This window comes from Opisthorchis viverrini (assembly GCF_000715545.1).
Source record: "Opisthorchis viverrini unplaced genomic scaffold opera_v5_385, whole genome shotgun sequence".
NCBI lineage: Eukaryota > Metazoa > Platyhelminthes > Trematoda > Opisthorchiida > Opisthorchiidae > Opisthorchis > Opisthorchis viverrini.
The window spans coordinates 42,704-59,855 of NW_008752037.1; the positions used below are offsets into that span (position 1 = coordinate 42,704).

Consider the following 17,152-nt stretch of genomic DNA (forward strand, 5'->3'; position numbering starts at 1 on the left):
TCCCGTCAGGGGAGCAAACCTATGCCGGATAGCCTAGAAGCATTGTACTGCAGTTTCATCCTTGTTTGGAGACATCAGCAGTGCGCGTCTCACGAAACTCAGAGAGTTTCGAGCCTGTGACCATCTGGCCAGTGGTTGTACACGTTTGAATAGGGGCGGCTGATCAGCAGTATGATTAGCTCACACGAAGACAGCATACAGCGTCGCTCTTACATAAGGGAAATTCAAATCACATGGCGAAATATTACTGGCTCCACAAATGACGACTTCCTAGAAGGAAGTTTCACAGTCCAATGAAGCTATCATTTCTCTGAGCTTCTCACTGTTTCATAGTAATGTGAGGAGGTTTGATCATACTCAGTAGAGGTTTCACTTGACCATCAAGTAGCAGCAGTTTTCATCTTCAAGATACAACAGGCAAGCGGTTCTAGGAATAGGATCAGTTAAAATAGCATAACATTTAGGCTCAGCTTAAATGATGGCAACACAAAAAGAGTAGAACCTTTCAAACTTACACTAAGTACTGTGTTCGTCCTCAATGGAGTAGTCAGTGTTGCGCTTGGGAGGGAAACGAAGGCGTGGGGATAATTACGAGTTGTACGAGGAAGATGGAAAGCCTTGACCCATTTGAGAAGCTATCGAATGATTGCTCAAAGCTTGCCAGGTGTGTGTTGTTTTAGACGTACATACTGTAGAACGACCCGCAATCGGTCCCTCATACCTTTTTGCACGTTTTTTCCAAAGGAACAAATAAATTGACAAAATGAATTAAGCTTCTGGCCTTGTTGTTCTTACAGTCTCATCCAAATTAGAGGATTTATTGAACCAGCTCATATTTGACGATGGCTGGTGACTTCATAAAGGATCATAAAGGGTCTAACATATTCCAAACAACAGTGAGGCCCTGATAAAAACTGCATGGTTCTAGTCTATTCGCATTCTGTTAATTGCTCCTAACTGGCCTTATGTAACTTTGTAGTGTAGCAGTCTTCCTTCTTCATACAAATCGGTTGACATTTATACGTCTGAAATGTGCCGCTGATTATCGATTCACTTTGGCCTGGTTTATTCCGACGCAGTGCAGATTAATCACTCAGACCTGAAGAGACAAAATTATTCATAAATGTGGTTTAGGGTTTGTGATGCTCTCAAAAACTTGCAATTAACGTTAAACCAAGGTGGGGCATACAACGGATTTCTCTAGGAAAACTATGTTTGCACAAAGTATACGCACGAGCAAGACTGCTGTGCACATGCACCAATGCACCCCGTAGTTTAGGAGGGATTTTTATCCCGTTGCTCATTCATATAATAGCCAAGTTATGAAGCTACCCTTGGGTTACCCCGGTTTCTTTTAAATCGATTAAAAATCTCACACCATATTTTATTTACACCTATTTGAACGCATTCTGAAAGATTGGGAGTGAGATCTCTACGGTAGTGCAGGGAGTGGTCTTCTTGTTTGAATCAAATTTACTTAGTTCAACCTTGTCAAGTGTAAATCCTCCGTTTATGTCCGGCTGAAGACTGGTTCCCCCATATTCACTTTAGGTTCGGAAAACTGCGCCCGAAACAGTTTGATTCATTCGCAAATGACATTAAGACTTGTCTACTTGTAAGTAGTCAAGCTGTTGAGTTTTAGTGGATATGGGAAGCCAGCCAAATGGGCACTTCCGTGTGATGTGAACTCCATAGCTGCACTCTGCAGCAATGCTGTACACCCCAATCATTTTTCCTGGAGGGTTAAACGCAAGCTTTTTTAGATAACTGACATGGGACTACAATGCAAGTTCGTTGTTCTGTTGGGGCGTATTTTCACTAATTGTCCAGAGGTAGGTATGATTCTGACTTAAAAGGACTCAAAACGGATAAGTACAAGGGTAGCGATTAGACGTACGCATAGAAAAGTGGCCATGTGAAATAGACAGATAATGCTGTATAGAATAACCTTACTTTGCAAATCGGACTTTGAAACGCCGGTAGTACGCAACGGTTCACTCCTGGAAAATTCAGTCAAAGCATTTCTTTCATGTTTATCAAGTGGTTAAATTATGGCTCATTCCAGCCTCTTAGCGAGCTAAGGAATATTTCGTGCTTTGGAATTTTTCATGAATCTTTTACTGCGTCCGAAGTTCATTTATTAGAAAATTTGGAATGATTCAGGTCATCCTCGCAATCATGAAAAATTGAAGAATTTCACCGAAAATTCCATGTTTTTATTCAACTTCCCAAGACTTGGTTAACTTTCTGTTAAATGGCATGCTCAGTAGCTGCCTGTTACACTTATGATCTCAGCGACCTTACTGTTTAAATTAACTACCTCGGGGATACGTCCAGATAGACTGGTTTACTTACACCATCATGATGTCTCAAGAAAGCATTGTGCGTAACGCTAAAATTATTCACATAACCTTTCAAGAAAAAGGGATGCTCAGACTGGAAAAAAGAAGTCCGTCAGTTTGAAAAAGTGGTGTGCATGCCGAGAGTTGATCATGAACGTGTCTGGGTTTCTGAATCCGTCGGCGTTGCAAACGGATCACTTATTTCACATCCACTTGCATTATCAGCTAAGATCTTCAAGCTTTTATGGTATAGTGAGGATATCTGATCATCTCCAGTAAATATTTCATCCCGTCAGGGGAGCAAACCTATGCCGGATAGCCTAGAAGCATTGTACTGCAGTTTCATCCTTGTTTGGAGACATCAGCAGTGCGCGTCTCACGAAACTCAGAGAGTTTCGAGCCTGTGACCATCTGGCCAGTGGTTGAACACGTTTGAATAGGGGCGGCTGATCAGCAGTATGATTAGCTCACACGAAGACAGCATACAGCGTCGCTCTTACATAAGGGAAATTCAAATCACATGGCGAAATATTACTGGCTCCACAAATGACGACTTCCTAGAAGGAAGTTTCACAGTCCAATGAAGCTATCATTTCTCTGAGCTTCTCACTGTTTCATAGTAATGTGAGGAGGTTTGATCATACTCAGTAGAGGTTTCACTTGACCATCAAGCAGCAGCAGTTTTCATCTTCAAGATACAACAGGCAAGCGGTTCTAGGAATAGGATCAGTTAAAATAGCATAACATTTAGGCTCAGCTTAAATGATGGCAACACAAAAAGAGTAGAACCTTTCAAACTTACACTAAGTACTGTGTTCGTCCTCAATGGAGTAGTCAGTGTTGCGCTTGGGAGGGAAACGAAGGCGTGGGGATAATTACGAGTTGTACGAGGAAGATGGAAAGCCTTGACCCATTTGAGAAGCTATCGAATGATTGCTCAAAGCTTGCCAGGTGTGTGTTGTTTTAGACGTACATACTGTAGAACGACCCGCAATCGGTCCCTCATACCTTTTTGCACGTTTTTTCCAAAGGAACAAATAAATTGACAAAATGAATTAAGCTTCTGGCCTTGTTGTTCTTACAGTCTCATCCAAATTAGAGGATTTATTGAACCAGCTCATATTTGACGATGGCTGGTGACTTCATAAAGGATCATAAAGGGTCTAACATATTCCAAACAACAGTGAGGCCCTGATAAAAACTGCATGGTTCCAGTCTATTCGCACTCTGTTAATTGCTCCTATCTGGCCTTATGTAACCTTGTAGTGTAGCAGTCCTTCTTCTTCATACAAATCGGTTGACATTTATACGTCTGAAATGTACCGCTGATTATCGATTCACTTTGGCCTGGTTTATTCCGACGCAGTGCAGATTAATCACTCAGACCTGAAGAGACAAAATTATTCATAAATGTGGTTTAGGGTTTGTGATGCTCTCAAAAACTTGCAATTAACGTTAAGCCAAGGTGGGGCATACAACGAAGTTCTCTAGGAAAACTATGTTTGCACAAAGTATACGCACGAGCAAGACCTGCTGTGCACATGCACCAATGCACCCCGTAGTTTAGGAGGGATTTTTATCCCGTTGCTCATTCATATAATAGCCAAGTTATGAAGCTACCCTTGGGTTACCCCGGTTTCTTTTAAATCGATTAAAAATCTCACACCATATTTTATTTACACCTATTTGAACGCATTCTGAAAGATTGGGAGTGAGATCTTTACGGTAGTGCAAGGAGTGGTTTTTTTGTTTGAATCAACTTTACTTAGTTCAACCTTGTCAAGTGTAAATCCTCCGTTTATGTCCGGCTGAAGACTGGTTCCCTTTTTTAAAACAACATGCAGCATGGGAATCCATTCACTCAGTTCAACTCTTTCATAGTAGAACTTATTCTAATTAAGGCTAGAAAGTCCTGTCTCGTTTGCTAGTAGGTGCTGTCCATACCACTGATCAGTCAGTGGCAGTCTAGATGTTGCTAAAAGGTATTGATTATTTCTGACAGATTGGTGAGAAATCGATCGGGTTCATAGCTCGGACTAAAGGGAAAGTTATCCATATTTTTAGGTTGTTGACCAGCTATCTGCAAAAAGGCATCGGGTTCTTACTTAAAACACGTTTTACAGCTGTTTGGTCACAAAAGGAAGGCTAGAAACTCCTGTCTCGTTTGCTAGTAGGTGTTGCCCATACCACTGATCAGTCAATGGCAGTCTAGATGTTGTTAAAAGGTATAGATTATTTCTGACAGATTGGTGAGAAATCGATCGGGTTCATAGCTCGGACTAAAGGGAAAGTTATCCATATTTTTAGGTTGTTGACGAGCTATCTGCATAAAGGCATCGAGTCCTTACCTAAAACACGTTTTACAGCTGTTTGGTTAAAAAAGCTCTTTGAAAAAATTTCCCTGGACGCCTTAGCTGCCGCTCGAAGAAACGAGTCTGTCTTTTCTTTGGAAGGGATCATGGGTCATGTCAGTACACCTGCGATCGGGCCCATAGCTCGAACTAAAGGGAAAGTTATCCATATTTTTAGGTTGTTGACCAGCTATCTGCAAAAAGGCATCGGGTTCTTACTTAAAACACGTTTTACAGCTGTTTGGTCACAAAAGATCTGTGAAAAAATTTCCCTAGACGCCTTAGCTGCCCCTTGAAGAAACAAGTCCGTCCTTCTTTGGGAGGGATCATGGGTCATGTCAGTACACCTGCGGATGTACAAAATAAGGCTTTCCGTGAACCCGATTTTTCGTTGGTACTGCATAAACCAAATAAACCAAGAGATTCTCGATGCTTTATTGGCCCATTTTTTAACTAAATATTTATCTCACACTCGAAAGCATTCAGAAACTCTCGAACAGTAGAATCAAACACAAAGTGAAGTTTTGTGTTTTTGACCATTTTTGGAGGATCTGATCAAGTCTTCTGTCACATCCTGGGCGTCCTGCAGACCTCAACCTGTGCTAGGGGTAATGAGGTATCATTTTCTCATTTATTCATTACCCCGCACGAAATTATATTGTGTGCTAGGAGTAAAGACCTCAAACTGACCGTATTTTCTTCTTTAAGTACCCTCACTTCTTTGTATGTCACAATAAAACACCTCAAGTTCGAGCATATGCAAGATGGTTTTCATTACAAATAACCTTGTGAATAAGTTGATCATTTCAACTGCATGCATTGTGCATGTATATACTATAAAAATTTCGAAACTTAACGGTCGTGATGTGTCCATCTATCAGGACAATCAACCGAGTCTGTGTGCAGTAGATTCTTATGCAACAGTGGAACTTGTGTAAACCACTAGTTCTCATTATCACTATCCCTCTGTTTGTGATTCGTGTAAAAGAGAGGCACAACAATAGTGCAAACTGACAAGGAGATTGTGAATCCAAGACTGCTATTCTTTACATAAAACTATATATTACGTTGTGCTGCAGGATTTTCCCCAGATGGCAGCAAATTACATGACCCCAAACATTGGACATCAACATTCGAAGCTGTATACTATATGCATATATATATATATATATCGGAAGTAATGCGTATATGGTGGTCTCCAAAAAGTGGGGAACCTGGAGAACCGATCGAAAGAATGTAAGAAAATGTCACTGAACAACAGTCTGAATCAAAGTCGTCGAAAAACGTGCACGATGTTCACTTCAGTTGATAACATTAGCCAAATTTGACCCTTTTGCGCCTGCTAGCATCCCATAGTCCTGCCATCTGTGAGGATATTATCTTAAAAAAGATTCGACTGAACGCAGGCAGGTACACTACGGCAGTGAAGCATCAGTGTCAACACTGATGTTGCTGTCTTCAAGCAAATTTAAACAAAGGCAGGTACACAAAGGGTTCCCATCGGAGTGACCACCAGTTTCGTCTCTAGAAATAATGATTTTTGTGAATAGCGAAATTCGGTCTTTTGTGCAAATAACTATCCTCGTTTGCCACATACCCTTATGCCTAGCTACGTCGCTCGAAGTTGGCCATAGCGTGTTGCATGTTCGAATATATGCATTTTTTGCTAGACAAAATAAGGTTTTCCGATCTGCAGCAGTGCACTGTTGTATCATTGATTCACTGTAAAACACTGTCTCTCGGTCGATGAACTACATTATATACAATTCACGGTAATGTGATAAGATTTGATCATGTTCAGTAGATATTTCATCTTACCAGTGAAGTCAATGTGTTCTCAAAAGCCGAGAAGCACTGTACGGTTTTATCCTTGGTGGGAATCATCAGCAGTGCACATTTATGTCTTAGAGAGAGCTAATCCTACTGCTGATCAGCTACTCTTGGTCAACCACAGACCTGACGGTTCGGAACTTTGTGAGTTTCGTTAGGTGCGCGCCGCTGAACATTCCAAACAAGGAGAAAACGGCTGTACAGTACTTCTCAGCTCTTCATCACACGTTGGTTACACTGACAGGAAGAAATCTCTACTAAAAATAAAAATTTGTTCATGATAATATAGTTTGTATGTTGTATTGTCCCACAAAATGCGTGGCAAGAGTTCGGCAATTGGAAAAGATCGTGCTGAATTCAGAAGGCTTTTCAACCTTGTCCTTGTGTGATCTACACGCAACTTGGATAGGTAGACAAACAAGGCACACCGACATCCTGGGCACCAAAAGGGACTAGGGGGAACACTCGGTGTTCGACATTTCGGAGCAGGAGTCTGGTTGATCTAAAAGAATAACTGATTTAAAGTAATCACGATTCTCTCATTCAACTCCGTAACACTTTCCGTGTCCCTGAACAGTATGTGCCCAAATGCATCTTAGAATATTTTTTTCCAGGAAACAACTTTGCAACTTATGAATGCTAATTAGCGTTCGGTTGTGTTCACGATGCTCGTTACTCCAAAAAACGAGCCTGTGTTTTGACTTGCCACCAGCTCCCTCACAGTTACTGGATACATCTGAGATCAACAGTGAAGCAACCGAAAGTCCCTTGCTAGATCTAATTAGGGTAAAACACAATATGAGGGAGTGCAAACACCAGGTTTGCCTTAATTGCATTCGGTACCGAGTCCACGTAAGCAACAGCGTTCGTTCGATCTCACGCGTTTTTCTGAAAACTAGACAGTATTACAGTCGAGCGCCTGGTAGGTGCTGACGGCTTTTATCCACGAAAAAAACTTTAAATTTTTATTTGAAACCAGGTGGAAACCATGAGTCGCATTGACTTCAGTTCATCCACCAGACATCGAGGCCTGTACACTGAGTAACAGATGGAAGTTAGAATATCAGGAAATGTTGAGGTATTTTGATCTGTGTATAAAGTTTTTCGATAATCCCGAGGTGGTAATCCAAAGGATGGAGCGTGCGGTACTACCAATCATCAGTCTTTCGATAACTGTGCACAACAAGTATCAACAAGGCGAAGCATTCTGAGGTATCAGTTCAGGAATGGATATTATAAACATGAACACAACGTCGGCAAGATGACACAGGATATTGTAGCGTTAAAAGTAATGTCGACGTAAGAAGCTGTGTTCTTCAACCTGCGTTGTTCCACATACAAGTTCTTGAAACATTCTTCCCAGGGACATGCATTCCGATTTTTTGGTTGGCTTGACTTAATGAAGCGGTGAACCATCATCGGATTGTCATTTACTGCCGAGCGAAAGTAAACTTGTCATGGAAACATAGCACCATAACTAGATCACGATACCCAATTTCCGCATGACTGTGCTAACAGATTTGTGAAAGCATGGAAATATTTACAAAGTTACCAAGATCAGGCTAGGTCACAAGCTGGTAAATTAGTAGGTGCCTATTTAGGTGGAATTCCAAATAATTAACAGGGTAGGGCTCTCTAGGACAACCAGCGGATATTCTCAAACAGCAGTTCTCGTATACAAGGTTATGCCATCACTCTTTAACGGGTGCTTCGAAGGACGCTATTTTACCCCAGTATGTATGGGATGAGACTAATCTAGTAGGTCGTGCCGAAAAGTTCTTACAAATGTCTGTTTTAACAGAATGATGGTGAATACAAAAGTTATGTGCACTTGATAAAAATAAGTACAATGCGAGAAGGGAACAAGCCAAAAGTGACCCATCTTTTGAGGACAACTGAGGGAAGTTCCGGACGCGGACGTGTCCGCAGCACAGCTTTACACGTGTTCCGTAGCGCAGCGCAGCTTTACACGTGTTCCGTAGTTGGCCATGGAGACTTGTGGAACTCGCTTGACTTCCTGTCTTGTGCGTGCGTGCATCCGTGTGTGTGTGAGAGAAAGTTGCCCTAGTTGTTGACCTATTTATTGTGTGCACTGTGAAGAGGGGGGGTGTCCCTTCGAGTTTGATACTTGCACGAACACGAATACAACTTGTCCTGATGTGGTTGAATTTCGTAGGCCTGGCGCGTGACGCAGGTGGTTGCCACGTAAACAAAAATGGATAGGAAGTGGCTGCACGTGGGACAGGAATAGTTACGTCATTTGAGTGTTTGTGATGCGTGATCTAGTGAGTGACCGCTGCAGTCTCTCCAATAATTAAGCTGACGATCAGACTAAGGAGGGTTGTGTGAATTGTGTATTTGGCTCTTAATGGTTCGCCGGAGGAATTCAAAAACAGAAAATAAGGGGAATTTGTTTAACTTCGCTCAAATTGCTTGCCATTTTTCATATAAGTGCTCTCAAAGATTTTCTTACTGATTTTCTTAGGATTGACGAATTTTTAAGAGTGGAATTTTTCTGTTGCAACCCAAGCTGTCAGGAACTGTTTGTATTTTCTGAAGTGATTTCTTGACCCCTTCAACCTCGCCCAGTATGGAATATCATCAGACCACTGCACCATGCCATTTAGCGGTCGACGTTCTCACAATAAAGATTGATAGCACAGGCACTGGAGCTACGCCATCGGTAGCTTTTCTTGAACAAAATGCGGCTTGGCTATTGTGCGCTGGATGGATGGCTGGGATGCACTGCTTGGTTGTTGTATCGTTAGGAACGCTGGCGACCCAGTTATCAACGTCGGCAAAGAAACCAACAAAAACACAACCTGGCCACTTTGGTGGTTTTGTGCACAGTAGCAATTTGCAGTAGGGACTGTGAATTAAAATCACGTAGTAGGTAACTATTTGACTCCTAATAAATTTTACTTATTTTGTTTTCCTCTGTAAGATTCCTTAAACCGATATTTCATTCCGTGCTTGTATTAGAGTTCTTCAAATTGGCATGGATATGACTCGGTTGTAAAAGCCCAGATGTCCGGATCTGACGTTTCTAATGCAAACTCATAACGAGGTCCAACTAGCGCCTATCACATATATGAACGAATTCTTGTAGCAAACCTGAAGAAGAGGTCGCCATAGATGCTTGGCCCGCACTGGAGGAACAACACCCGTTGGAAAATATTTTAGGTACCACAGAGAATGCTTTCTCGTTTGCGGTTCACATGCACCCGCATGTAGCACCTGGTGTCACGCAGTCCGAACTCACAGTGTTCCAACTTCATCCTGGTCTCACACAGTCCGAACTCACAGTGTTCCAACTTCATTATTGCCCAATGTCCGAGCAAACAGCAGCAGGCAGAAAGACTTAGACCAACGCTAAAATAAGTTCACAAACTCGACCCGATACTACTCATAAGGCCATTGATGACTTTTTGACAGCCCACTACTGGTTTGCCTCCTCTTGAGGCTCGCCAGATAGGCGTATTCCCAAGTTTACGTCAACCTCGTTTCTCACATGTCACTAAGTATACTCTCTTAGATTCATTGGTCTTAACTACTACGAAAAATTCCGTCTCACACTCTACATGGACATGAGAACAAAATATATGAAGGCGAGGTACTTACGTGAAGTTGTCGAGCACACTTTTCCCCCGAGGTCTTACTTTTTGAAATCTTTCTGCCCTAGTAGAACACTCCTCTACTCAGTTAGTATCAAGAACACCTATTCAGGAGATCGGTACACCTCTACTCTCAACGAAACAGATTAGGGTGGTTTCACAATTTCCTAGAAATGTTAACTCTTAACTAACCATCCACGTAGAATTTTACATTCAGTCAGGAAAAACAACCTACCGTGAAACGAAACATATTCTGCCTATTACTGTTGATACACACTACTTCATCAAAAGACCCCTTGAACTGTTTTCTTATGTCTTGTACAAACTGTGTGAACATGTATTTATGTCCTTCAGAAAAGACTGCCCTAGAGTTTACGCCACCCACATCCACGTTTCTCTGACAATAAAGGGCTCATGGACTAAAAGCACAAACGATTCACTGAACCCATCGCTAACCTCAGTGACCACAAAGCTGGGTTTGTGAAATATTTAACAGGAGTGGCTGTCATCTCCCTCATTTGAAATGATGCTTTCCTTAAAACGGTTGGCATAAAAACATTTTAAGAGGTGGAGTGATGAGATAAACTAAACTTTAGGCTTTTCAGCCAGGACGAAACTTTGTGCTTTTAAATGGATGGGTTCTCTTTTTGCTTGTAACATTAGGGGTGTTACAATTATTTGCATCGTGCATTTGAGCCCATCATAGGTATTCAGTAGAGAGCAACTTTCATCTCTCAGTAATCACATAGTTTAATGACTTCCTCTGGATAAGAAAATCTATCTAATAGTTCTACTCTGTGTCTGCCAAGGGGGAAGGTCATGAACCATAAATGTGCAGCAGAATCATGTGTTATACCTTGCCAACAGACAGTTGACCAAATATAAAATTATGTCGAATCTGATCTAACAATGACCTAACCCGCTGATAAGTGACGGGGTTACGAAGTACCCAGAAACATGAGTGTTGGTGGTCATCTGGCTAGTAGAATACTTTTCGCAAGACCACATGTGTTTGGGACACCCCATTACCCGAGGGGACATCTAGTATTTCGGAGTCTCTTATCCATCGTTCACAAGAAAGTTTACGGAGTGATTTGTTCATTGTGTGTCTGGTAAGGTTTACCCCAGACCACACTGGCGCCTTCCCTTTGCTATTCCCTTGTGAGGGAACCTGAAGTAAAACCTATCGCACATGGTTCCCCGTTTGGTCGCTTGAATCCAAATGCGCCTTCTGCCACCGTTCCACCAATGTGGACGTCTTGTACTTGGATAATCTGAATGGTGTTCCAACTGAACCGTATCAGACCAACCATGTGAGAACGGAATAAGACTTGATAAACTTCTCGCCTGGCAGCGACTTGGGTAAATATGCTACTCCGTGTAAAAAGTATTATGTATGAGTGTGAAAGCACAACCAAGATCAGTTATATTGGGCCAACAACGCAACTTTTACCAGCTAGAAACTTGTTGTCGAATAACGACCGCTAGCAAATTTCTACCAGGATTCTATACGATGCGTTAACCTTGCCTTACTCTGATTTCACTGTAGCCATGTTCATTGAGAATAATCAATTCTAGTGTGACATGTTAGATGCTGTAACTCTTGTGCATTTGGAGTCTGGACGGATTGGAAAATGATGAATGAGAGGTAATGTAAATAAAATCCCGTGTATATCTTGCTACAAAAGAAGAAGCAGATCAATGTAACGGATGTGAAGCTTGGTATATGATGTGAACATCACACAGTGCGCAGCTTCGAAAACTCACAAATACTGCATCTTTTTCTGATGCGAAACTGGGAAGGTTTCGCTATCGCATTTGTCCGTAGCACTAGGACAGTCAAGAGGATGACCTCACTGTGACAAAAGAGCCTTGGCAGCAAATTTCAGTGGAAGAAATGTCGAAAGTTTGTAAATCAAGTTCCATACAGTTAAATAGGAATGGTGAAGAATGTGGCGAAGTTATGATGCATTCCTGAGATATGTCGGGACTACGCACGATTCTTTCAGCATCACTCACAAAATCTTACAGCAGAACAACTTCAAAACAATTCGTTAGACAAAAAACTGTAGAACATCACAATCCACACAAATAGGACAGCTGTTTCGAGAACCGTCGTGTGGAAAGCTTCTCTTTCCTTCTGTATGGGCAGAAAGCATTAGCGGAATTCGTGTTCAAGTGCAAACTACTGTTTCGGATGCAGTGGAATATGGGTAGGAAATTGTGTTTTGGTGTTGTGTAAGGGCAGTCTTCGGGTTGGAAAATAAGGGATTGCATCTTATCATACTCAAAAAATGGCCAATATAATGTTTTTAAGGATTGACCGTCAAAATCGTTGCATCTACCTGCTATTGAATGGTGAAAACCAAGCAGACTTTGTTGGTTCTTCTGTGTTTAGTTGAGGGCTGGAGTTGGATGCAAATGAACCACACTGTGCTGACCAACGGCCTTCAAAATTGTAAAAGGTTGTTTATATAGGATCACCCACAGTATTCTTCTGATCTCCGAATTCTAATAAAAATGAGTCATTCTAACTGCTCACTAGTTTACTGGTATCGGTCAAATACTTTGTATTCGGAGGCACAACACTGCTTCGTGGGTGTCAACGAAAGAACAAGGTGTTGCCTGCCCGGCTGCCAGGATAGCTCGATCATAGTGAATGCGTGTCCTCAAATCTACCAGACATCCCAGAAATGAAGCAGACAGCATTCCGTCACAAGTCAATACTTTCCTTGCCAGTCTTATGAAGGCTTTAAAGCATTCGCGTGGGAAAGCAAATATGTAACTGGACAACCAAGTGCCGGCTAGTGTTGTGCTCAGGAAAACAGTGATTTGGATACTCCTTTTAAAACTATTATTTTTCGAGCTCAGTAAACTAGAATTAATTCAAGCGCACGATAACCACGAAAGAAAGGGAAGCACAGTATTACCTAGTTGGCTGTAAATGCGTCCACATCATGGGTCACTGATACACACCAATCTCAATCAAGCCAGTTTGACATCTTTGTCAAATTCGCATAGCTCATTTTCGGTGTCTTCTATTGAGCCAAAAGCTTGCACAGACTCCTACTTGTGGTTTTGTCAGGGTGATAATGGCCTCCGGACATGCTTCTTTTACTTTCACAGATGTGGGCTGTAGAGGTAAGTGGCAACGGTAAAATCCGCACTTAGTATCCCTCGTCTGACACCCGTAATTTATAGAGACACTCAGTAATAGTTGATACTACCCTTTCGTTTCGTTCACGGTTGCCTCATGCCTGAAATATTGCTACTGAACTGAACTCGAAAGGGAATATTCTCAGTAGTATCCCCTGCTCTGAAGCACTTTTCTCCCAATTGATCAATAGTGTGGTCCTGTCAGGCCACTGGGGCTGGGGATTTGAAATGCAGCGTCGCGACTTAATACTCTGGAACCATCGAATGGAGCAAATGAGGTACAGTGCTGAAACAAGGCTTTATGTGAAAAGTTTAGGATCGCAATGCCAACTGGTAGAAACTACTGTTAAATCCGATCGCAACCATCTTAGTAGAATGAGCATCTAGGAAAACAAATCAACATCGAAAGTCGCACAGACACTCACACCACTCACAACTCATAAGCAGCTCAGGAGAAGGATATATTCACACAGTGAACGAAACTCGTATCTGAGAAATCGTCGCTGGAGAAAGCAATTAACACGTAAACGCGTGAGCGAAGGATCNGCGAATACTCCTTTTAAAACTATTCTTTTTCGAGCTCAGTAAACTAGAGTTAATTCAAGCGTACGACAACCACGAAAGAAAGGGAAGTACAGTATTGCCTAGTTGGCTGTAAATGCGTCCACGTCATGGGTCACTGATACCCACCAATCTCAGTCAAGCCAGTTTGACATCTTTGTCATTTTTCGCTGTCTTCTACTGAGCCAAAAGCTTGCACAGACTCCTACTTGTGGTTCTGTCAGGGTGATAATGGCCTCCGGACGTATTTCTTTTACTTTCACAGATGTGGGCTGTAGAGGTAAGTGGCAACGGTAAAATCCGCACTTAATGTCCCTCGTCTGACACCCGTAATTTATACTGGGACACTCAGTAGTAGTCGATACTACCCTTTCGTTTCGTTCGCGGTTGCCTCATGCTTGAAATAATGCTACTGAACTGAACTCGAAAGGGATATTCTCAGTAGTATCCCCTGCTCTGAAGCAGTTTTCTCCCAAGTGATCAATAGTGTGGTCCTGTCAGGCCACTGGGACTGGGGATTTGAAATGCAGCGTCGCGACTTAACACTCTGGAACCATCGAATGGAGCAAATGAGGTATAGTGCCGAAAAAAGGCTTTATGTGAAAAGTTTGTGATCGCAATGCCAACTGGTAGAAACTACTGTTAAATCCGATTGCAACCATCTTAGCAGGATGGGCATCTAGAAAAACAAATCAACACCGAAAGTTGCACAGACACTCACACCACTCACAACTTATAAGCAGCTCAGGAGAAGGATATATTCAAACAGTGAACGAAACTCGTATCTGAGACATCGTCGCTCGAGAAAGCAATTAACACGTAAACGCGTGAGCGAAGGATCNATATAAAATTATGTCGAATCTGATCTAACAATGACCTAACCCGCTGATAAGTGACGGGGTTACGAAGTACCCAGAAACATGAGTGTTGGTGGTCATCTGGCTAGTAGAATACTTTTCGCAAGACCACATGTGTTTGGGACACCCCATTACCCGAGGGGACATCTAGTATTTCGGAGTCTCTTATCCATCGTTCACAAGAAAGTTTACGGAGTGATTTGTTCATTGTGTGTCTGGTAAGGTTTACCCCAGACCACACTGGCGCCTTCCCTTTGCTATTCCCTTGTGAGGGAACCTGAAGTAAAACCTATCGCACATGGTTCCCCGTTTGGTCGCTTGAATCCAAATGCGCCTTCTGCCACCGTTCCACCAATGTGGACGTCTTGTACTTGGATAATCTGAATGGTGTTCCAACTAAACCGTATCAGACCAACCATGTGAGAACGGAATAAGACTTGATAAACTTCTCGCCTGGCAGCAAACTGGGTAAATATGCTACTCCGTGTAAAAAGTATTATGTATGAGTGTGAAAGCACACCCAAGATCAGTTATATTGGACCAACAACGCAACTTTTACCAGCTAGAAACTTGTTGTCGAATAACGACCGCTAGCAAATTTCAACCGGGATTCTATACGATGCGTTAACCTTGCCTTACTCTGATTTCACTGTAGCCATGTTCATTGAGAATAATCAATTCTAGTGTGACATGTTGGATGCTGTAACTCTTGTGCATTTGGAGTCTGGACGGATTGGAAAATGATGAATGAGAGGTAATGTAAATAAAATCCCGTGTATATCTTGCTACAAAAGAAGAAGCAGATCAATGTAACGGATGTGAAGCTTGGTATATGATGTGAACATCACACAGTGCGCAGCTTCGAAAACTCACAAATACTGCATCTTTTTCTGATGCGAAACTGGGAAGGTTTCGCTATCGCATTTGTCCGTAGCACTAGAACAGTCAAGAGGATGACCTCACTGTGACAAAAGAGCCTTGGTAGCAAATTTCAGTGGAAGAAATGTCGAAAGTTGGTAAATCAAGTTCCATACAGTTAAATAGGAATGGTGAAGAATGTGGCGAAGTTATGATGCATTCCTGAGATATGTCGGGACTACGCACGATTCTTTCTGCATCACTCACAAAATCTTACAGCAGAACAACTTCAAAACAATTCGTTAGACAAAAAACTGTAGAACATCACGATCCACACAAACAGGACAGCTGTTTCGAGAACCGTCGTGTGGAAAGCTTCTCTTTCCTTCTGTATGGGCAGAACGCATTAGCGGAATTCGTGTTCAAGTGCAAACTACTGTTTCGGATGCACAGTGGAATATGGATAGGAAATTGTTTCGATGTTGTGTAAGGGCAGTCTTCGGGTTGGAAAATAAGGGATTGCATCTTATCATACTCAAAAAATGGCCAATATAATGTTTTTAAGGATTGACCGTCAAAATCGTTGCATCTACCTGCTATTGAATGGTGAAAACCAAGCAGACTTTGTTGGTTCTTCTGTGTTTAGTTGAGGGCTGGAGTTGGATGCAAATGAACCACACTGTGCTGACCAACGGCCTTCAAAATTGTAAAAGGTTGTTTATATAGGATCACCCACAGTATTCTTCTGATCTCCGAATTCTAATAAAAATGAGTCATTCTAACTGCTCACTAGTTTACTGGTATCGGTCAAATACTTTGTATTCGGAGGCACAACACTGCTTCGTGGGTGTCAACGAAAGAACAAGGTGTTGCCTGCCCGGCTGCCAGGATAGCTCGATCATAGTGAATGCGGGTCCTCAATTCTACCAGACATCCCAGAAATGAAGCAGACAGCATTCCGTCACAAGTCAATACTTTCCTTGCCAGTCTTATGAAGGCTTTAAAGCATTCGCGTGGGAAAGCAAATATGTAACTGGACAACCAAGTGCCGGCTAGTGTTGTGCTCAGGAAAACAGTGATTTGGATACTCCTTTTAAAACTATTATTTTTCGAGCTCAGTAAACTAGAATTAATTCAAGCGCACGATAACCACGAAAGAAAGGGAAGCACAGTATTACCTAGTTGGCTGTAAATGCGTCCACATCATGGGTCACTGATACACACCAATCTCAATCAAGCCAGTTTGACATCTTTGTCAAATTCGCATAGCTCATTTTCGGTGTCTTCTATTGAGCCAAAAGCTTGCACAGACTCCTACTTGTGGTTTTGTCAGGGTGATAATGGCCTCCGGACATGCTTCTTTTACTTTCACAGATGTGGGCTGTAGAGGTAAGTGGCAACGGTAAAATCCGCACTTAGTATCCCTCGTCTGACACCCGTAATTTATAGAGACACTCAGTAATAGTTGATACTACCCTTTCGTTTCGTTCACGGTTGCCTCATGCCTGAAATATTGCTACTGAACTGAACTCGAAAGGGAATATTCTCAGTAGTATCCCCTGCTCTGAAGCACTTTTCTCCCA

The 17,152-nt window shown here is 42.2% G+C and overlaps 1 protein-coding gene across 1 annotated transcript in view; it reads right to left on the bottom strand.

Annotated features, from left to right (window-relative positions):
• T265_15179 (hypothetical protein) overlaps positions 1 to 17,152 on the bottom strand; it is a gene marked incomplete at both ends in the record, with an annotated part of 46,695 nt that overhangs the window by 3,657 nt on the left and 25,886 nt on the right. Inside the window, 3 exons of the mRNA XM_009176938.1 lie at positions 13,208 to 13,270; positions 14,064 to 14,126; positions 15,351 to 15,496. Of these exons, the coding sequence (XP_009175202.1) occupies positions 13,208 to 13,270; positions 14,064 to 14,126; positions 15,351 to 15,496 (272 nt within the window). The remainder of the gene's footprint in view (positions 1 to 13,207; positions 13,271 to 14,063; positions 14,127 to 15,350; positions 15,497 to 17,152) is intronic.